At 56.0% G+C, this 21,027-nt stretch overlaps 6 protein-coding genes across 6 annotated transcripts; 2 read left to right on the top strand and 4 right to left on the bottom strand.

Moving 5' to 3' along the window:
* Positions 1-780: 780 nt before the first annotated feature.
* Positions 781-2,260, bottom strand: LY79DRAFT_505350 (eukaryotic aspartyl protease; the record flags this gene model as incomplete). The annotated part of the gene is made up of 2 exons (XM_060553614.1): positions 781-2,019; positions 2,069-2,260. The coding sequence occupies 2 exons, from the start codon at positions 2,258-2,260 to the stop codon at positions 781-783; spliced, it is 1,431 nt and encodes a 476-aa protein (XP_060419703.1).
* A 3,104-nt stretch (positions 2,261-5,364) lies between these two features.
* Positions 5,365-5,959, top strand: LY79DRAFT_505149 (V-type ATPase; the record flags this gene model as incomplete). Its single annotated transcript, XM_060553585.1, has 2 exons — positions 5,365-5,740; positions 5,814-5,959. The coding sequence occupies 2 exons, from the start codon at positions 5,365-5,367 to the stop codon at positions 5,957-5,959; spliced, it is 522 nt and encodes a 173-aa protein (XP_060419704.1).
* Positions 5,960-6,804: 845 nt separating this feature from the next.
* LY79DRAFT_536733 (uncharacterized protein) lies at positions 6,805-9,295 on the bottom strand. The gene is made up of 3 exons (XM_060556623.1): positions 8,519-9,295; positions 7,663-8,191; positions 6,805-7,478 (listed from the first exon to the last, which is right to left on the bottom strand). The coding sequence occupies exons 1-3, from the start codon at positions 8,828-8,830 to the stop codon at positions 6,889-6,891; spliced, it is 1,431 nt and encodes a 476-aa protein (XP_060419705.1). The 5' UTR covers positions 8,831-9,295; the 3' UTR covers positions 6,805-6,888.
* A 699-nt stretch (positions 9,296-9,994) lies between these two features.
* On the bottom strand, positions 9,995-12,662 carry LY79DRAFT_505533 (kinase-like domain-containing protein; the record flags this gene model as incomplete). Its single annotated transcript, XM_060553633.1, has 3 exons — positions 9,995-10,404; positions 10,455-10,554; positions 10,605-12,662. The coding sequence occupies 3 exons, from the start codon at positions 12,660-12,662 to the stop codon at positions 9,995-9,997; spliced, it is 2,568 nt and encodes an 855-aa protein (XP_060419706.1).
* A 103-nt stretch (positions 12,663-12,765) lies between these two features.
* Positions 12,766-13,449, top strand: LY79DRAFT_206406 (uncharacterized protein). Its single transcript, XM_060551501.1, has one exon. It carries the CDS (start codon positions 12,869-12,871, stop codon positions 13,217-13,219), a length of 351 nt encoding a protein of 116 aa, XP_060419707.1. The 5' UTR covers positions 12,766-12,868; the 3' UTR covers positions 13,220-13,449.
* A 4,684-nt stretch (positions 13,450-18,133) lies between these two features.
* Positions 18,134-20,777, bottom strand: LY79DRAFT_536746 (glycyl-tRNA synthetase). The gene is made up of 2 exons (XM_060556624.1): positions 18,686-20,777; positions 18,134-18,612 (listed from the first exon to the last, which is right to left on the bottom strand). The coding sequence occupies exons 1-2, from the start codon at positions 20,282-20,284 to the stop codon at positions 18,217-18,219; spliced, it is 1,995 nt and encodes a 664-aa protein (XP_060419708.1). The 5' UTR covers positions 20,285-20,777; the 3' UTR covers positions 18,134-18,216.
* Positions 20,778-21,027: the final 250 nt, after the last annotated feature.

The following is a 21,027-nucleotide window of genomic DNA, read 5'->3' on the forward strand; positions in this document are numbered from 1 at the left end:
TCTCCGTTCGTCGCTTGTCGACGATGCGACCGCAAAGCGCATGAGAGGAAACGAGCCAAGCCAAAGGGGGAAACGGTCAAACATCTTGGCGCAGGAACCCAAAGTAGATCCCTTGGCGACGTTTCCTTCCCCCGACAAACTTTGGATCACACCCAATATCTCCCATCAGGGGTAGACCCCGTGATCCGTAGGCCGACACAGCAGCTGTAACCGGAACCGGACGCCCGGCTGGGACTGCCCTCGTTTCCTCAGGACCAGTGAGGGCGGGGAAGGGGAGGAGGAGAGCGGACATGCTCAGACGAAAAGAGCCTTTACCACTAGTGTTTGTGGGGCGCGCACGCGACGGACGCAGAGAAGAAGCTAGATCGAATCATAGAATGCATCAAGGTTGGTCGGGGAATATTGAAACCATGAACTGGTTGGTGATGATGAAATGCTCTCTCAGAGAAGTCAATTAATTCCCACCAAGATGAAGCCGGCTTCTAGGTATCTCTCGTCGAGCTAGCTAGCTTCCGCTTAGGACGTTTCTTCCCTCCCCCGAGCCCTCCTCTGAAGGACTGAGTGCTGTACGCAAATATAAGATTACCATCGAGTCTTTGAAATCCCACAAACGCCATGCTCGATGCAATTCCCATCAGCCGTGTGTTCGACGTTCTCTCTTCCCCTACCCCCGATTCCCAAACGCCATCGCAATGCAATGCTGAAAACAAAGAGAAAAAATTAAGATGACAATAACCATGCTTTCCATCCGTGAACTCCGCACAACGTCGGTTGGATGCTTTAGATGACGTAAAGAGAGAGACCAGCCGCAAACGCGACGGAACCCGCAAGCAATGACGCCGCCAATGGCGCCATTGAAGGTGCCCCGTTTTCCGAGCCTGATCCGCCCAATAATCCTCCTCCTCCCCGCACGAGACCGGCGGTGGCAGCTACAGGGTTCGCGACGGCAACGGCAGACGGTACGGATCCTTTGCCCTTGCCGATCTCGAGGACGTTGGAGCTCGTGGCGTTGAATTCTGTCGGCGCCAAGGAGATTTCGTTGTTGTCAATGTCGTAGACGACATAGGCGGAGCGCAGAAACGTGTCGCCGAGGACGTTGGTGCCGTCGCCGGCTGGTGCAATGCCGAAGAGGCAGGCGTCCACACCGTTGGAAAACGAAGTACGCTTGCCTGTGATGGCAATGAGATCAAGGACCAGCTCGTTCATGGGCACCGTGATAACAGCTTCCGAAAAGGAGAATGTCATGTTGGCGCCAGAGTTGGCTGTATTGCAGGGGATGAAGGCGACGCCCTCTTCTTGCTGGTAAACGGCGCCAACCATGGAGTAAATGGTCGTTACCATGTCGTCGGGGAGATAGGTGAGAGAAGAGCCCGAATCGAGCAGCACTGCCAGAGCCATGTTTTCTTCCAAAGTCTTTGAGCCAAGTGTCACCTTGGTCAACGTAATAAGGAACTCAGTGAAGGTGCCGGACTGCTTTTGAATGGGCAACGTCATCAGCTCGCCCTTGTAATGCTTCGTGTCGACTCCTCCAAAGAGGATGCTCCCCCTACTAGCATCCAGATCGTTCAGCCACAAGCTGAAGGCGTTTGACTGGATAAGCCCCTGGGCCACCATTTTCGCAGGTAGGTTGTCATAAGGTTCCATACCGGCGCGTCCGACCTGTACTTCGTTGACCTTGTAGCCCACGCCCAGAATAGCCTGAGGTGAAGAGCTCGTGTAGCCAACACCAAACTGGAAGTCGTTCAAAGTCGACCCGCCGATGGTGAATTTGTCCGTCACGTAGTCTCCTGTCGCTCCCGACCCGTCGACGTATGAAATGTTGAACCAGCTTCCGACGTAGTTGTAGGTTGACGAAGCGTTGGCTGAATAGGTGCCGGACACGGAACACGGCGAACCCTGGCTTCTGCAAAGAGCCGAGCTGGCAGTGTTGACCCAGAGATCACTGCTCCCCGTGTCGATGTGCAGCCTCATGGGTTGTGCTGGTGTTCCGACGGAGCCATTGACAAAGTACAATGTTTCCTCGAAGAAGTTAGCATGGGCTCTGGAGACTTATGCGCAGCCGACTCACCAAGTTGCTCAGAGCGGCTTGTACAGAACCCCTCTTCCGCAGCATATCCTTTCTGTTGCGGGTGTATGGTATCGTTGCTCTGTGCAGATCCAAACCCACAACTTTTGGCGCATTGCCCTCACTCTTCCTGAGTACCAGCCCATCGACGGACAGAAGCGAAGCCGCCAAGGCGAACAGTGTTGTTGACCTCATAGTTTATTAGGGTAGTGTTAATAGTAGTAAATTGCAATGCTTCGACTTTTTATCGGGTTCGATGTCTAGACCGGCCGGCTGCCAAGGCGAAGGTGCCGGAAGGTTCAAGATATAATAGAATGACTTCGTGCTATGAGGTCATTGATGGCTTAGGCGGACGACGGGCAGGAAAGACGACTAATCCAGTGTGGACCTCCGCGGTTCGGTATCGGCGGTTGGGGAGATCGGTAAACGGCACGGTGGGGGGGACTCGTCAGCTGTGATGGTGGCGAAGCATGCGACGTGCTGATGAAGACGGCTAGGGCGGAGTGGTTGAGCTGGCACCGAACTAGTAAGCAGAAAAAGGCCGACTAGGTAGAAAGGCGTCTGGCGTGCGGGAGGGTGAGGAATCCCGGAGGCTCGGGGATTTTTAAGAAAGGTAGAACGGCGAGCTGACTATCAGGCGCAAGCAGATGTTGTACGGAAAAGCAGAGATGAAGCCAAAATACCAAGAGCGGATCGGATTGATACAGGAAGATGAGATGCAGGCCTTCTATGTATCGAAAGTCAAAATTCCGACCCTCTATTCTTAGAATGGGGGACGGCGCGGGCCCATGGACAGGGTAGCAACTGACACTGCCAAGCGCCACAGCTTGTTCGCCAGGTCTCATCCAGTCACAGACCTGACGTCGTCGTCATGCTTGGAGGGGGGGCATTAAGATGGGTTGACCAGAGGGAGGTTAATGACAGGGTCCGGGGCTATAGGTGTTGGGACGAGACCACGAGTGAGCGTGGTCTGCCTCAGCGAGCGGCTGCGGCCTGCACCTCAGCGGCACATGCAGCGGGAAGGCAAAAGAACCAGCAGTAAAAAAATGGGAGCGTTGACGGACGGAGCAGCGAATAGGTGCAAGGAGGCTGGGGCGAAGTGGAAGGCCGAGTCACTCCGGCCGGGACGACCCCAGGGGAAACCTTGTCGAACGGCAGGGTTGGGGTTGTGCGGATACCTCCAATTGTCTGGCAATCACCAGTCAGTCCGAGCGTCGTCCTCTTGTTTGCAAGTGCTCTCATCCCGCCTCCCAGCTGCGTGTGTAATCAACTACAGGTGCGATATACTTAATTGCGCGAGGAAAGTGTCGTCAGTGCCTTCCGTCCAGCACACCGAGCGAGACAGAGAGATAGAAAAAGACGGAAAGAGAGGAGCCCCTGTTTCCCACGTCCGCAGGTTAGAGCGTATGCGTTGCTGCGGTCGCTGGTCGTCTGTAGTGTAGGCCCTGACAGGGATGCTGAAACAAGGGCACGTCCCCATGCAGCTCTTTCAGACAACTACGGAACCAACGACACTGCGCATCGCTCGCTCACCCGCAAGCCTGCCTGCTTGCTGCCTGCGCTGCGAACCCAAGTCCGATGCGTCGCCAACCAGTCGGGAGGGGGGGGAGAGGGACAACTTCTCTTTGGATGACAAAGCACAAGGTCAGCTCCAGCAGGGAAGGCGGTGAACAAATGAGACGGATTCCATATGATTGGCGACACTCGACACACTTCATCAGCACCCCGACGAAAACGACGACGATGATGATCGACGGCGGCAAAGGCGTCGATGCCGTCCCAGCCGCATCGTCGTCACCTCAACAGACTGTGCAGGTCCTGTTCACGTCAACGAGTGTTAGCGTCCGCGCTTGCTTACTCATGGATTGCGCAACGCGGCGAGGAATTGCCGTGGCCGACAGAGCCGGCCGACCCCACTCTGGAAGAACGACGGACTACCTAGGTCGTCGCTTGTGTTGTGAGAAAGGGTTAGACAGAAGGACATGGAAATAAAGGGAGAAGAAACTACAGGTACGTGCCGTGAGCCGTCTGTCCCCACGTCTTTTCAGCTTAGCTTCTTCATCCAAACACCCCCCCGCAGTCCCGCCCCAAAGCTGCTTTCCGGACTACCGTACCGGGATGTGGCGTTCCGGGCCAAGAAGCCAGTCCCGGTGTCGAACGGAGGAGATGCAGTGGACGGAGGGGATGACGAAGCACTGTTCATTTTAGACTCCGGGTCCTTCGTCTTTCCGGCGACCATTGTGCGTTCCAAATAGAAGGGTTCGGAGAAGGCACGGATGTGAAAATTAAGACTTGAAAGAAGGACCCCGTTAGCTCTAAAATGTCAACAACCTGACACAACGCAATGGCGGTAGACTGGTATTGATACCACCTGCCACGGGCGCCCCTGACCCGCCTGGGTTTTTCGTTTCCTCGCGCAAGTCCGGGGGGGAAGCTCTTTGCTCGCCACGGTTGAATCGTGCACGGACGCTGACACTTGCATGGCAGCAAGCATCATCACGTGAGGTTTCCATCGGCTTCGTGGCGGATTAATACCGTATAATACCGCGCCCCGTAGACACCGGATGAAGCTGTGCGGCCCGTTTTCCCGCCGCAGCCGTCAAGAACCAATCACCGCATCGATATATGCTGTTCGCCGTTAGGTAGTCTCCCAATGAAAGACGTTCCTCCATCGAGCACCACATGGCCCTAGATGGTGTGGTGCGTGCCCAAATGAACGTCGCCCGATGTCTGATTATCAAAAGATAAGATCGGGTCATAATCAACCCGTCCATGGAGTTCCCCCCATTCTAGGAAACCGTAGCTGCTGCCACATGTAGCGGGCGCGCCAAGTCTTGTCATGATTCGTAGGATTTCGTAGGAGCGACGCACCAAGACAAGAATCCAGTACGGACACGGTGGTTTGCATCTAGGCAACCGCCATAAGCATCGTGGCTCACCATGTGTAGTTGTAGGCCTCCTGCGGATGCTTCGAGACAGGTAAGTGTATTTAGGAGACGTGGAATCCCGGTTAGGCGTCACTGCGACACCATCCACGAGCCTCACCAGAGCGACCCTTGCTCCGCGCTGTGACCTCCCCGATCCAGTCATCTTCACGTGCAGCCCGTCTGCACGCCACCCATCACGGAAATGGACGAACTCTTTTTCGCAAGCATGGACCGCTGGTGCGTAGTCCAACCCTCCACCCCATAAAGCGACGCCCCTCCCAAGCTGACTTTCTTGTCCCTTCCAGCCCAAGCTATTCTGTAAGACAAACACCCCGTTCGCGAGAGGGTGGGGGAGGCTCCTTGTTTGGACGGATGGCCGTCTTAGGTGCGGAACGACGAGCAAAACTGACCCATCCGCTTAACGCAAAGTCTTTCTTCGGGGCGCTAGGCTGTGCGGCCGCCATCGTCTTCGCCGTCTTTGGCGCCTCCTATGGCACCGCAAAATCCTCGGGCGCCATCTTTGCCGCCGGCGTACTCCGCCCTGAGCGCCTGGTGCAGAACACGCTCTGCCCGATCATGGCTCAGATTCTCTCCATTTACGGCCTCGTCGCCGCCGTCATCATCGCCAATGACCTCAAGGAGAAGCAGGCCCTGCACACGAGCTTCCTCCAGCTCGGCGCCGGCATCAGCGTCGGTCTGTGCGGGCTCGCGGCCGGGTTCGCCATCGGCATTGTCGGCGATGCCGGAGGTGAGCGCGGTGGCAGTCTACCTTCGCATCGTGACTCGCTGACGCTTCTATTTTTGTTTTTGTGCGGCAATAGTGAGAGCCACCAACCAGCAGCCCCGCCTGTACGTCGGCATGGTCCTGATCCTCATCTTCGCCGAGGTTCTGGGCCTCTACGGCCTTGTCGTCGCCGTACTCTTGCAATCAAAGTCAACAGACAGCGTTACCGAATGTAAGTTCTGAGGGATACGATACCATACGCAGGCCGCCCATATCCCGCAGTTCCGTGGCCCGAAACAGACTCTGTGCTGCCGCCAAAGGTTGTCCAAGTACTGGTCGATTGGGTTGCAAAATGTATTCGATGGGTCTTTTGCTTCGTTGGTTCTTCATGCGACACTTCCGGTCTCGCATATCGCAAAGCACTCTGCTTTGTGATCTGTCCATTAATTATACTTTCACACCGGCAGGGTGAGCCTCCTCGCTAGGTCACCAGGCCAACAATACTCGATAATAGAAGAACATGTGCTTACGAGCCCTTGAACTCTTTTCCCCTCTTCTTCCCCTCTTCTTCCCCTCACTCTTCTTATTGTTTACGTCTCTGCCCGTGGGCAGACAGCGAAAGATAAAAAAAGAACAAAGCGAGGCAGGGAAGTGAGGTCTTGTAGGAGCTTGGGCCGGTGGGAGACCCGAGGTTTCCTACATCCTGGGCAGTTGTACTCTCACATACTTTTGGGATCCGGCGGCGTGTGTCATGATCTGGTGGCCCTCATTCATCCATGCCTCGGCAAGCCGTCCGCCGTGCAACAAGCCAAGCTACCAGGACCATCGGGGGGGGGGCACAATCCGCAAAACACCATGTCGATATAGTTCTACCTTGATGCCCTGGGTGGGAGGGGCACAGTCACGCAAACAACTGCCACCATCACATCGCTCAAGCCAAACGGACAGTATCACGGACTGGCTCGACTACGCGTCATGATAAACTCCCTGCAAAGATACATCCTTCATATGCAAGAGGGTCTTTTTCATATACACATTGTAAACCATATAGACATGAAAAATATCACCCCCCCCCCCCCCCCCCCCCCCCAATCCTTTCCATCATACAGACACACACACATACACAGCCGCGCGCACGCGCGCACTTGAATACCCAGATACCCAACACCACCTCAGGGAGGCACCCAGCCCAACTCTTCAATAGGCCATTGTATCCAAAGCCGGTGATCCTGGTCCAGTAACGACCACGCCCGGCTGATCAGGTGCGTCGCCCACCCCTGCAACCACCACTCGTTCTCCAGCCTCTTGAGCAGTATACAAAAGTGCGAAAAGATGGCGACGGCCTCCTGTGTCGCCCCCGGCACTTTGAGCAGCGGCAGGAAGTCCTCCGCCATGTGGTACTTCCACAGGAAAGCGTCCGTGATGTCCATCCCCCGCCCGCCGTCCCACAGGAACACGGACAGTGTCCGCCGCAGCTCGTCGATGGCACGATTGTAGATCGGCAGCAGGACCGGGTCGGCACACGTCTTGTTCACGAGCCGCTGCAGGTCTACCAGCAATTCCGACTCGGCCCTAGACTCTTCGCGCGAGTGGAGAAAGCGCTCGTGGCCATGGTTGAACATGGGCAGCAGGGCGCCGGTGTAGGCTTGCGGTTGGAGCAGCTTGAGAAGGGATTTCGTGCCCCGGAGCAGGAACATCCAGTCTGGGAAGGAGGACTCGCCCATGATGAGGGAGTCGGACGATTTGCGCGGACATGCGAGGGCTGCCCTGATGGGTTAGTCTCATGAAATCGCCATCATTACCCGCTGCTGTAGCTTTGCCTCTTCGATCTCGAGGAGCGTGTATAGATGGATAGGTGAGAGGAGAGGAGAAGCGGAGGAGAAGGATATAGAAGAGGATGACGACGAGAAGAACATGGGGGCAGGGCTAAATAAAGGGCAACTTACCAAAAAAAATGGTCAACACGGAAAACAAGTACAGCTTTTCGCAGTTCTCCCCATCCAACGCCCCCATCAGCCCCATGGCCGTCCGGCTCGCCATCTGATGGTACGTCAACGCGCGGCTGATGAAAAAATCCCTCTTCTCCGGCCGGTTGTGCGCCAGGTGCAGCGCCGACACGCTCAGCAGCGCGCGCATCACGTAGTCGCACTCGAGCGCCAGCTTCACGACGGGCACCTTCCACATCTGCCGCACCACAGGGTCCGTCGAGAGCGTGTTAAAGGCGAACGTCGTGAAGTTGTGCATGAGCTCTAGGTCGATCAAGTTCAGCTCTAGGTCGCTCATGCCCCCGCCGGCGCCGGCGCCGCCTCCGCCGAGGCCATCGCCGAAGCCGTGGCCGTTATCGGCGCCGCCGGAGGAGATGATGCTGTCCGGCGATCGCGGGATCGAAGATGACGAGTGGCGTTGTGACTGGAGAAAGTCGCAAGGAACTGCGTGCTTGATGCAATTCCGACAGGAGGGCTTATGTTCGTCGCACTGGCAGTCGTCTTAGTTTGGGTGGTATATAGTATAGTAGCTATTACAGGGGCAACACGTATAAGGAGGGGTTGGGCGTTGATGGGCACTGTGTGTGGTCCAATGCGATAACAAGATTGGTACTCAGATGTCAGGTGACACGAGTAGAGGGAAAGGAGCGCTACGTTCACTCGACATTCACTGGCAGGTCTTATACAAGCCCATATCAAACCAACCACCCGCGAACTCATCGCAAAAGAGAAAACCGCGCCCAGGAACAGAAAATAGAAAATAGAAAAGAAAAAGAAAACACAATAACAGAAAAGGAAATAAAAAGGCTTGTCTTACCTTGATCTTCCGGTTCTTGCACGTCCTGCAGCCTGTCCTTGATTTAGGGTGAGACCGTCGCGAGACAACAGCCGCCCCGGCGGCGGCAATCGCAGCGCCAGGTGTGCCCACACCCCGGCCCGCCGTCGCCGCCGCGGGCGTGATCGTCGACGAGGAAGCCACCGAAGCGGCCGAGATCGACCCTTGAGGCACCGCGATACTGAGGGTCGCACCGGCGCCGGGCGTCGTCGCCGTGGCCGTCGGAGTCGACCCCGGTGCGGAGGACGAGCCGCCGGACCCATCCATTGGGCTGTCCATACCGGGTGGGCTCATCAGAGGGTCCCCCGACGCGAGGGCGCCGTAAATCGACGTAAATCCCGAGACCAGAGGAGCGGCCCTGCAAAATAACCTTGGTAACCTAAGAGCCTTGTACGTTCGGTTGAATGTAACTGAGCGCACTTGGAGGGCGTAAGGGCACACAGTAATCAGGACCCGCGGGGGGTTGTGGTGCAGGAAGGAAATGATACGAGGGACGTGGTTGGCGGCGTCCTCGTTTTTCTCGGATGCAAAGCGCGACGAAGACCCGAATACGAGAACGACGGGTTCGGATACTGAAATCGTGGGGGAAAACCACTCGCGTTGCTGACGGCCGTGCGGGCCGAGTCTCTGCCACAACGCAGAAGGTAGAGGTCTCCACTCTCGTCAAGGTAGCTTAAACGCACAAGGTGCGCCAAGTCGACACCCGCCACCTAGGTAGTGTAGTGCGACCAGGACCTGGGAAGATATACATAGATATATACGATGTATATATATTAACACACCCCACTCGCAAGACAAGCGATAACCTTCGCGGCTTCGATGGAAGTTCATCTGAGTTCGTCCAATTTCATCATATAAGGTCCTTGTCCTCGTGAATCCTTTCCATTGATACTCGTCTATCAGCGCTGTCTGGCTCTCCTCCAACTTATGCTTCTGGTGAGACTTAGGCCAGCACCCTTCCTCGTCTCCCTGTCCCCATGAAAAAACAACACCCATCCCTGTCTTTTCCCTCTGCTCCATGTTAACCACGGACATGCCACAGGCGATTCATTCCCTCTATATTACCAGTCTCTCCTTTCAGTGAATAAACAAGTATGCAATGTGACTGAGACGATTTGCAAAAACCAAGAGAGAGAAAACAACAACAGAATCCCCATGCCGCCGTGATGATAGAATGAAGGCAGCATTTCTCGTTCCGCATGAGTCAGAAGGGTGTGTCAAGAATATCCGCGTTCATCAAAATGAAAAGTTTCCCCCCCTTTCATGAGTACGTCGTGTGAGTTGGTGGTGAGGTGTCGAAGGTTCGTGCGAGGTCGAATGTGACAACTCTTCCACTTTTTCGTCGGTCGGGAAGTGGAACGCGGTGCCACCGCCTTGGTACAGAAAGTCACAGGTCGTCAGAGGCAGCTGCTTCCCCTACGCTGATCGCTGCGCTACAACGCTTCTACGCTCGCCAATCTATTTGGCATGCTTCTTGAAGGCAAGCAGCTCAGCCAGACTGCCCAGCGGGCATCCGTGCTTCAGGAAGTCGTGCTGAAGAAGTTCATCGGCGGATGCTCTGCTCTTGACATCAACGCACAAGCAAACCGACAGGAAGGCCTTGAGCTCCTTGCTCAGCTTTTCGGGCTTCTTGAGGCGTGGTGTACCGTTGGTGGCGATCAGGTACAGAGCCTTGAGAGGCTCCTCGTTCAGGTAGGGCGGCTCGGACTCGATCATCTCAATAGCCATGATACCCAATGACCAGATATCGACCTTGGGGCCATACTCCTTCTGCTTGACAACCTCGGGCGCCATCCAGTAGGGAGTTCCGACCATCGTCGCGCGCTTCGACTTGGACTCAGTGAGCTTGGCGCAGAAACCGAAATCGGCTGAGCAAGGTCAGTAGCTGTGTATCAAATCTGTTTCACGATGCACTCACTAATCTTGACGTTTCCTCGGGCGTCCAGCAGCACGTTGTCACTCTTGATGTCACGGTGAATGATGTTCTGGGAGTGGAGATGTTGCAGACCACGGCAGGTCTGTATGAGGTCAGTATCAGTGCGGTGTCACGGCGGGACAAGCCTCTTACCTCCAAGCAGATTGTGGAGATCTGCTCCTCGGTGATGCTAGGGTTGTTGTCGATAACGTCCGTCAGGGCACCGCCCTCCATGTACTCCATGACAACCCATAGTTCGGCATTGTTGTTGCGCAAAAATGCGTCCAGGAAGTTGACAATGTTGCGATGCCTGCTGTCCTTCATGACCATGATCTCGTTCACAATCAACTCCTTTCTGGGCTGGTGTGCGAGATCCATCTGCTTGATAGCAACCTGAGCCTTGATGCCCTGAGCACGCAAAACCTCACGGGCAATGGGCGAGACAGCGCCTTCTTTGACCTTGGCAACGTAAACGGAACCCGAAGCACCTTGTCCAATCTTCTTTTGCTTGGAGTAAGAAAGATTCGGGTCGTCCTTGGAAACGGCTTCCTTGAGCTTGGCCATGACTTCGCTCTCGGACATGGTAGACATGCGAACATCCTGCTTGCGGTCTTGAGCAGGCGGCTTGGCAGTAAGTGCTGCTTCCGCAGCCTTGACGGCATCGCTTTGCGGCACGGGCTGGGCCTTTGACACATTCAAGGGCTTTACAGGAGCGGGTAAGCGAGATGGCGGCGCGGCCTGCGCTTGAGGCTGTCTGGGCTGTTGGGGGCTGCCGTTGGGGTAGCGCTGCTGCTGGCTGGACGACTGATCCGGACGAGGCGCCCGCTGTGCTTGATTGGGATCCCGCATAGAGCTGGAGCTCTGCTGTGAAGCCATGGGGGGGCGATTGGAAGTACCGGCGGTCGGCGGTGAGGGTGCGGGGCGCTGCGCCCGGAGTCCGTTGGCCTGTTGCTGTTGTGACGGCTTGGGCGCCGGGGGGGCTGCTCTTGAGGGATTGTATCTGTCTGTCGGGGGGATGGACGAGCCGCCGCCGAAGCCGCCGATCTCTTGTTGAGCCATGGGCGTCTTTGTCTTGGGGATGGACGCGTTGAAGGCCTCCAAATCCCGACGGTTCTGTTCCTCAATCTCCCTCTCGCGGATACGCTGTGCCTCCAGCTGCTTCAAACGCTGCTCTTCGCGAGGATCCGCCTGGTAGTTGCTGGCCATGCCCTGCATCTGGAGACGTTGCTGCTGCTGCTGCTGCTCCGTGGGCGATGGCCGCCGTTGCTGCCCTTGCGAAGAGGGCTGCGTGTTGTAGCTGGGTTGACGCTGAGCCTGCGACGGCGGCATGGGCCTTGGAGGCACGACTGAGGAGCCGCCACCGCCATAGCCAAGCTGCTTGTTCTGCTGGCTACTGACAGGAGGTGTAGGCGTAAGGCTGGAGTATTGTTGGGGGTTCTCCGCCCGCTTGGTCAGGTCGGAGTAGAAGTCAAGGACCTCGAAGACGGCCTGAGGGTTGCGCTCGTAGTCCTCCTTTGTGATGGCGGATGAGTTGAGGAGCTTCGACCATTCGGGCGGCAGTCCGACAAACTCGCCGGTCTGGGGGTCGAAACCGACGTGGACGGCGTGGGAGAAGTTTGTGGGGTTGCTGACACCGCCCATTCCAGGACAGGCGCCGTAGATGAGATCGATCCATTCGTACAAGTCGTCATCGCTCTTGACGCGAATTTGCAGCGTTTTGGTTTGGCCGTCGTCCTCGCCCGGACTGTTGGATGATCCGTTAGGGTTTCTCTTAATCTCGAAGATGGTGCCGGCGGCCTCGACTCGGCCAACGTTAACGACATCCTTCAGGTAGAGGGTGTACGTGACTTTGCCGCCCTCGGTCTTGTGGAAATCAAGCGATTCTTTTCGCAGGATAAGGTATTTCTGCTTCCACGGATTGATGAAGTTCTTGGACTCCTTCACAGAAGCCCACCCTTCCTTCTTGACGGCGACACCTCCCATGCCATCGTTCTGGCCGGATTGCTGGCGGGCGATAGGGAGCGAGATTGTGGAACCGGTGTAGGTCGAGGTCGCCGTGCTCCTGATGGGAGAAATGGCCATGTTGGCCATGTTGCCAGGAAGATTGTTATTTGGCGTAAGGGCGAGACGAGGTCTATCGGTTGGGGGTCGTGGCGCCGGGCCTGGGTTCATGAACTGGCCAGACGAATACACACTGCGTTCGTTAGCCATGATTGCTGCGCAGCGTGGGCGGCGACGGCAGACGAGATCTGCATGCGACGAAGAAATGAAAGGGGTCGGTGGTGGCGGTCAAAAGAAGGACGATGAGGAAGTGAGATGGGCGACGCCGGCCGAATGATGGTGGTTACGGGGGAAAAGGGGGGACCTTTCAGGAAACGAGGCGCGGGATGGAGGTGAATGAGCGGTAGGTATGTGGAATGGAGAGGACAGCGCAATTAGGAGGCTGTTGGTGGTTGACAGCCTGTGAAGTGCGCGCGCCACGGCAGATCGAGACGAAATTAACCCCACTTTTAGCCTCACTGAAGGAACTTGACACTCCTGTTCACTTGGGGAGGGGGCTGTTGGGCGCTGATGCTGGCAGTTGCCGTCCCGCCGCCGCAGCTGCTATCGCTACTGCCGCTGCAGCGTCTACGTTTGCGTTTGCGTACCCCGAGTTGCCTGCAACGAGGCTGATTGCGGGCGGGAAAGTGGAGGAGGGGAGGGGAAAGGAAAGGGAAGAGATGGGACGGGCAGATGGATATGAGGGTGCTGAGCGGGAGGGGTTATAAGAACACACGTACATGATTACATTCGATACGAGGCAAAAGTCGCGAACGATAACAATGGAGAAAGGGAAGAAAGATTCAATGGGAGAAGAGTGAGGTGAAGATACTTACGGATTCTGCGTCGCCATTTCTCTCACTCAGTCTCACGTCCAGGGTTAGGCACAGGAGAAGACAAGAGGGGGGTACGGTTTTAATAAGAGAGGCGTGTGTTTTCTGTGGCTGTCCTCGGATGTGAAGCCCTGGGGCAATGGCTTAATGTATGGAACACGCGATGTTTCGTAGCTTTTGGGCGGCACACTATACTCGTGCCTCCTGGGGATCCGCCACCTGAGGACGTGGAGCGTTGCTGCAGTCGTTGCTGCTGGCCGCTGACGCTAGGTACCGAGTGGGCTGCTTGCAGGCTTGGGTTGCTTGGGTTGCTTGGGTCGTGGTATCTTTATGAATCGGGGATGAACAAGGGGGCATGCCAGTGGTCAAGGAGGTAGGTGCAGAAGGGTCCGGGCCAGCTTCCAGAAGGGTTGTCGAATGCTGTGGCCCGAAACAGCAAAGATGGAGATATGCTGCTCGTCGTGAACGCTGCCGATGGTGGTTTGCGAAGGGTATAGGAGAAAGGAAGAGAAGGAAGAGGAGGAGGGGGTGGGAGAGAACACGAAAGAGGGAAAGAGAGAGAGAAGGGGGGGGGGGATTCGAGGACGAAAGTCGATCAGCGTACACCGTAGTTGGGGTGGGCGGATTTCTGTTGTTGGTCGAGGCCGGGGGACTGGGGACTAAGACTGCGACGGGCGGCGACACGCTCTTGGTTGTGAGCGATCAGCCGGAAGGGGAGCAGCATGCGCTGTCACGGCGCAGCCGACAAGCAGTGATAGAGGCGTATTTGCTATTTCGGAATTGACATAAGCCTGATGGGATTGAACATGACAGACATGTTGGCAACGGTTGGGAAAGGGTTGTCGACTGCGAAGAGGAGAGAGAGAACGAACTACCTAGGATGGATGGATGGATTGATGGCTAGGTATGTGAATCAGGGACTGACTGGATGAGGCTGATCTCTCTCTCTGTTGGTATGTGTGTGTTCAAGCACCGTATGAGGCCGTGCCTTGAATTTGGAAGCCAAGACTTGATGCGTCGATGCTATTCGGAGAAAGAGCCGTAGGGCGCCCAGGGGTCGTTTCTGGTTCCCTTCGTTTCGATCTAATTATTCTCACTAGGCGCGCGATTCCCCAATCTCGTCCTGTTGCAAGGGGCTGACTCCACGATGAGAAGGCAGGATACGGAAACGCCATGAGTGATGGTTTGCCAGTACATAAACTACCTACAGAAGTAGGTAGCTACCTAAACTAGTAACTGGCCGGGGTTTTCAGGATTCAGGGTATCTGCATCTCCTCCTCAAACCGCACTTCTGCCCACCGACCAGGGAGGGGCAGGTGCAAGGGAACAATCGGCCTACCTACCTACTATTAAACAGGCACAGGTATCCGTAGGTATACCAAACAAAGGGGGAGAAGGAAGGCAAGGATTGAGGTGAAGACAGAAAGGGGACATGACCCTGACCTGGAGAGAAAGTGGAGGCGATGCACAGCAAGAGTGTAAAGAAGGACCACCCCAAAAACGCACCAACTTGACCAGGCCCCGACAGCCTCCCGCTCCTGCCAGCAAATCAGGTACCGATGCAGTATGTCGGGTCGCGCACTGGTGGGGAAGGGGGGACGGCCGTGGCCCCTCTACGAAATCATGTCACAAATTGCAACGTCAGCGACTAAGAATTTCCCTCGCAGCACGTGACCATCATTACCTTCGTGGGCAGCAGCAGCAACACTTCTCTCCGACACGACACGGAACAGCGCAATAGATATATAATTGCTCGGTTTATGCGGAATAAAACGGCAGCTCTGCCCTTTAGACGTACATGTTTCAGGCACAGTGTGATTCATGTCCAACACGGCTGACTCCTGTCGACGGTCGGGAGAGACGTCATAGTGGGGAAAGTGCCCTCAAAGCGCTCCTACTATGTTTGCAGAGACATTATGGAGGGAACATATCCAGCCAGCCCAGCCCACTCCTGCTGTTGCCTCGCTCTCCTACACCACGTGTATGCTGCGACGAACGGAACAAGTTCGAGAGGGAGGACTGCGAAGACGAAGATGATGGGACTTGCTTCGAAAACAAACAGACACTCCACTGTTTCTCTCAGACGCAAACAACCGCGTAATCTACAATACACATGATCATTTCCATGATTCACAACAAACGCGATCCACCCTTCTGAGGACGATACCCGTTCGACTCCCCATAAACTGCCCAACGACGCATCCTCATCCCGTCTGATCTCGACCGACATCAGAACTCTGCATCATGCCTGTCCTCGGGCCTTGGTGACTCGTATTACACATCAGTGGCACTTCGTCGGCACATCAAGCCCGGCGCCACGTCAAGACCTGGTATAACCGTCGATGGATTGAAGGCTTCAATCTTCAGTCGGGGAAACAAGTAAGGATGTCCGCCCCGCACCCACTACGGTTAACGGCAAGACTTCCCTGGGTTCCTAGCTCTTGAGACCACCTTCTGTCACCTGCAACCCCCTCCTGTTTGCTGCAGGAGGCGATGCGGTACGCTTGGCAAGAGGGCGAAATAGAACACTAGTTTGACTGAGACGCAAAGGGAGGCGCCAACCGGCTGTAGCCAACAACCTTCGGCCATGAGGTTGCAACCTAACCCCGAAACATGACAACCTGAGCCTAGCCGCAAACTTAATACCCATGCTTAATCTACACTCGACACACCACTTCTCCCAAGAAGTCTTCAACGAATACCGTGTAAATCCCTCTTTCCACTCCCATGGTCCGACTTCCGACGTACTGTTTGCAAACACGGCTCAGTAGATACGAGCAAGCTCTGGGCCTTCATCGAAACCTTCGACCCCTGTGCCAATAAACATGGTAACGGCCTCTACACGTTCCGTGTCGCGACAGCGGCCTTCTCTGCAATCGCACAGCTTCGGAGACCTCCTTTGTCCCAAAATGACGTCGAATTAGACCGAAAGAAGGACCCAACCGAAGACGTCCGCTATGTAAGGCAACGCCCGGAAATTCTATGTGTGCAATCCGAGCTCGATTTGCCCATCACTCGGTCTTTGATCAAAACCATGGCCACGCTCAGCCCGCGGAGACACCCCTCCAGGACAATTCTAGCACTCGGTCAGCTCTCTAATCACAGTGTGGTATCTCTGACCTCGCCATATGTTTATTCGTCCTCCTCATATCGGCATCGCCCGAGTTTGGGCAAACACGGACCCTGTTCCAAAGTGCCGCGATTCGGGGTCAACCAAAACCCCACCTAAAGCCAAGATCCGGCGAACCACACTGACTTGAGCATGCTACAGAGCGGTTGCTGCTGGAGGGGCATGCGTGGGTCTACACTGGAGTCTCCTGTCAACGACTCGTCCGTCTCATCCTTGGACCGCCGTGTTTCACATCGCCTTCTCCGCTTTCCGTCCTAGCATTGCACAACAGGCGAAGAGCTGAGCAGAGCACGGGAGGGCGCCCGCTACCTAGTGTGTACAATGTCCTGCATACGACACAGGCATGCGAATCATACCCGTTCAATACCCAGTGGTCACAATCACGGGGTGATTTGCATCACTAGCATTGGCGTTTCTAGATCGACTACTTGGCTATTCCGCCCGCAACCAGATAGGCAGTTCACTGAGTCGTGTTGTCCAGAAATGCCGCTCACCATCGTCAAGATACACACTTCCTATCCGAGGAAAGGTGGATAGGCATCCGATCCAGCCTAACAAGATGGGAATGCTACTCCATCCGGCGACCGACAACCACTGACGTCTTTCGACAACAGCAGACAGGGCCACTAGGTAAGCCCAGCACGCGATCTAGACGTACCCTCATCTCTCAGTCTCCGGAAAAAAAGAAAAAAAAGAGAGAGAGAGAGAGAGAGAGAGAGAGAGAGAGAGAGAGAGAGAGAGAGAGAGAGAGAGAGAGAGAGAGAGAGAGAGAGAGAGAGAGAGAGAGAGAGAGAGAGAGAATAGGCGAAACGCGGCGTGGGCAGGGCTGACTGAGCAATTTTGTGTTTCCGATTCGCGGATCTGTTGCAGGTTCATGCCACCAGCCAACTACCGCCCCCTGGGGACCGAGTCTCTTGAGTCGGAATACCTAGTAACGTTCCCATCCGTCTTTGCCAAGACATTGCAAGGGGGGGAGAGGAGATGTGACATTGAAGCGCGCCATTCGAGCTTGCGACTTGGTAGCATTTATTCGTGTGCCTTTTTGTGTAAAGAAATTAATAAGAATTGTGAACCGTCGGTCCCACGACATAAGATAGTGATAGGCTACCACCGGCCGTAGCCGCATCGCCATGGCAATGGGTCTGACGTTCTCCGTGCTTGACGTCGGATCTCCAACAGTTGGGCACAAGCCGTTGCTACAGCCCAACAACCCTGTTCCAGAGTTGGGTTGCGAGCCTAACGCATACTCTCGTCCTACGTCCAGTCGTTGTACTATTACCCCGCGGTGTGCGGCACTAGGTCGAATTCCCGCGCGCCAGTATTCATTCTCACGGACCGTCGCCAGCTGAACCCGACCGTCCACTCAATAGCTGGCCCGAACGTGCCTCGTCTCTACTTTCAACGTACTCGACAAACGGGTGCGACGCATGGCGTTGTCGAACAACTTCCTCCAATGAGTGAGATCACTTCGCGCTGTGCAGCATCTTGTGCAGCATCTTGTTCGTCCCGTCGTCGCTCATCACTCTGACTTTGGCTGAAGAATTTTGAAGCTTGCCATGCACACAAGTACATACATGCGCCTTGGCGACGCGTGATAATGTTCAAATCCACAAGGCTCAGTTGAGATGTCTACAAATGCCGCATGCTGGCGGCTTTTCCCTCCCTACCCCCCCTCCCTTTTGCTCTTCTGCTTCTCCCTCTCCTTCTCCCTGGAATCCATTACAGTAAGAGGAAAACCGTATCCGTATTAAAAGAAATGCTTTTACCGAACGGTGACATCGACCTCCTGACCCTCAAATGCCGGGAGCTCAGCCGCAACATCCTTCCACTCCTTGGCGCCATTGACGAGGCTCTGGATGGCCGCGACGATGGTGTCCTCGTCCGCGCGGACCTGCTTGGTCGAGTCGCGATCTCTGAGGGTGATGGTGCTGTCCTGAACGGTCTGGAAGTCAATGGTGATGCCCAGGGGCGTGCCGAGCTCGTCGTTACGGCTGTAACGCTTGCCGATCGTGGCCGAGGACGAGTCTACGCGGGCTGAGATGCCGATCTTGCGCAGCTTCTGCGAGATCTTGTTGATGAAGGGCTGGAATTGCTTGTTGGCCGACAGGGGCACAATGAGAACCTTGGTCGGGGCGACCGTCGGTGGGAAGGAGAGGACCTAGTCATTCAGTTCAGTCAGCTATGTGTTCTGTGTCTACTTAGTCTGTCTATCTTGGGAAGGGGTGACTCACTCCGCGGGCCTCATCGCCGCCATCTTCGGTGGCGCGATTCCAGTAGACGTGCTCGATCAACGAGTACAGGATTCGACCGATACCAAATGACGGCTCAATGACGTTGGGAGTGTACTCCCTGGTGTTCTCGATACGCTTCCTGAACTCGATCTTGACGAGGTCCTTGCTGACCTTGACCGTGCCGCTGCCGACGCCGGCAACCTCGAGCTCGAGCTCGCCGTTATCGGTGAGCTGCTTGGCGAGCTTCTCGCGTTGCTCCTGGGCGGTGGCCTCGAGGGCCGCCTCGACCGTCTTGCCGTCCTTCTTGAACTGGGGACCGAATTTCTTTTTGTCAATCTCGACCTGCCACTCCTCGAAGATGAGTGGCTCGTCGAGGCGCTCGCGTACGACGAGGGGGGCGCCCGTCTTCTTGGCGTGGACGGACAGATCGTAGGCGCTGCGGTCAGCACAACCGACACACTCGATCCAGCCGGAAGAGGTGAGGAGCTCAGCGTCCCAGCAGTCGGCAGCGTAGTGGGCCATCTCGTTCTCCATGTGCTGACGGAAGCGGACCTTGGACATGTCGACACCAATCTTCTGTAGGAAGAGGTGGATGCGAGCGAGAAAGTAACCGAGAGTCTCGTTGTCGACGACCTTGTTGCGCACGGCGTCGCCAATCGTCATCTTCTTGACGTCCGTCTTGCCGGCAAGCTGGGTGTGGCGGTCCAGCAGGGTGAGCTCGATGGCATCGACCTCAGGGAAGCGGTGGTGCTTCTTGCCGCCCTCGGGGTCGACAAAGTGCTCGATCTCGGCCATGAGGAATTCGCGGACTCTCAGGAGGCCGGCGCGCGGGGAAATCTCGTTACGGTAGGAGCGGCCAATGGAGGCGGAGGCGAAGGGCATCTGCTGCATGTTAAAGTCGAGAAGCTTGGCGAAGTTGAGGAACTGGCCCTGAGCGGTCTCGGGACGTAAGTAGCCAGCCAGGTTGCTGCTGGGGCCAATAGAGGTCTGGAACATGAGGTTGAAGGCGACAGGAGGCGAGGGCTGAACGCCGGTGGCCGGGTTCTTGAGGTCGTATTTCTTGATAAGCTCGCCGAGCTCCGTGCCATTGTAGTTGTCGATCTTGGCCAGGACCTCCTCGTACTCCTGGACGACGTTGTCGTCGAGCTTGACGGCCTCGGTCTTTGTCTTTCTCTTCTTCTTCTTCTTGGGGTCGTCCTCCTCCTCGACCTTTTCGCCGCGAGCCTCCTTGTTACCCTTGAGGCGGAACTCGAGCACGTCCTCAACGAAGTGATCGGCACGAAGGATATCGCCGTTCTTGGGGTCCTTGCACATCCAGTCCGCGAACTTGTCGACGTGGCCCGAGGTCTTGAGAACCTCGTGCGGGGTCAGGACGGTGGTGTCGATCTCGAGCATGTCCTCCTCGAGGATGAAGTGCTTGCGCCAGATGTCGACAATGTTGGCTTGCAGGGAGCAGCCGGGGGGGCCATAGTCGAAGAGGCCGGCGACGCCGCCGTAAATCTCGAAAGCCGGGGTGAAGAAGAGACGCCGGCGCAGCATGGCATCGAGGGCCTGCCGGTCGAGGGGCTGACCCTTCAGGGTCGTCGCAGTGGTCGTCATCTTGGGGATGGCGTCGTTGGGCTTGTTCTTTTTCGAGGGGGTAAGGACTTGGGCCCGGGAGAGGTGACGAGTGGTGGTGAGGGTGCGGTGTTGGAAGTGGTGGTGGTGGGAGTAGGAGCGGAAGGGCAAGGAGGGGGAGGGGTAACGATGGTGGCAGTGGAAAAAAGCGGCCGGCCGAACTACACAGAAGCTAGCTGCGGAACGAATTGGAGGTGATTGGTGTACGAAAGAGTGAAAAGGCTTCATCTATTTGATCGTCTGGTGGGGTTCTTTTTAGAGAGCGTGAGTCATCTGGAGGGGCCTTGGCTCTAGCAACAGCAGCTGCAGTTCCCTGTGTAGTAAGGGAGGGGCACTGGTTAGGTACCTGGCTTATAGGTTCAATTGGGAAATGCCAGGTAGAGACAGAGAGAGCTGGGTGTGGTGCAGAGTGTGCGTGCGATACCTAGGTAGGTAGGCGTCGAGGGGTGGTTTGTGTGGTGGTCGAGTCGTTCTCCTACAAAGTGTCGTGCTGCGCGCCCTTTCTCAATTGTTTTTTTCTTTCTGCTCCAGTGCACACTCACCCCTCATTGGTGTGCGGTACCGGTAGTCTTTCGGTCGTGCGATCAGCGTCGCCCCAGGCTATTCAGGTACTACTAGTAAGCAGAACCCCCTCCCGCAGCCCATCATCGTCCATGGACGACGGAAATTCAATCCGCCGACTGGCCAGCATCGGATGCTAAAGATCCCTGACCCCCGCAATACTG

The sequence above is a fragment of the Colletotrichum navitas genome (assembly GCF_030913465.1).
Source record: "Colletotrichum navitas strain CBS 125086 chromosome Unknown LY79scaffold_3, whole genome shotgun sequence".
In the NCBI taxonomy this organism is placed as follows: domain Eukaryota; kingdom Fungi; phylum Ascomycota; class Sordariomycetes; order Glomerellales; family Glomerellaceae; genus Colletotrichum; species Colletotrichum navitas.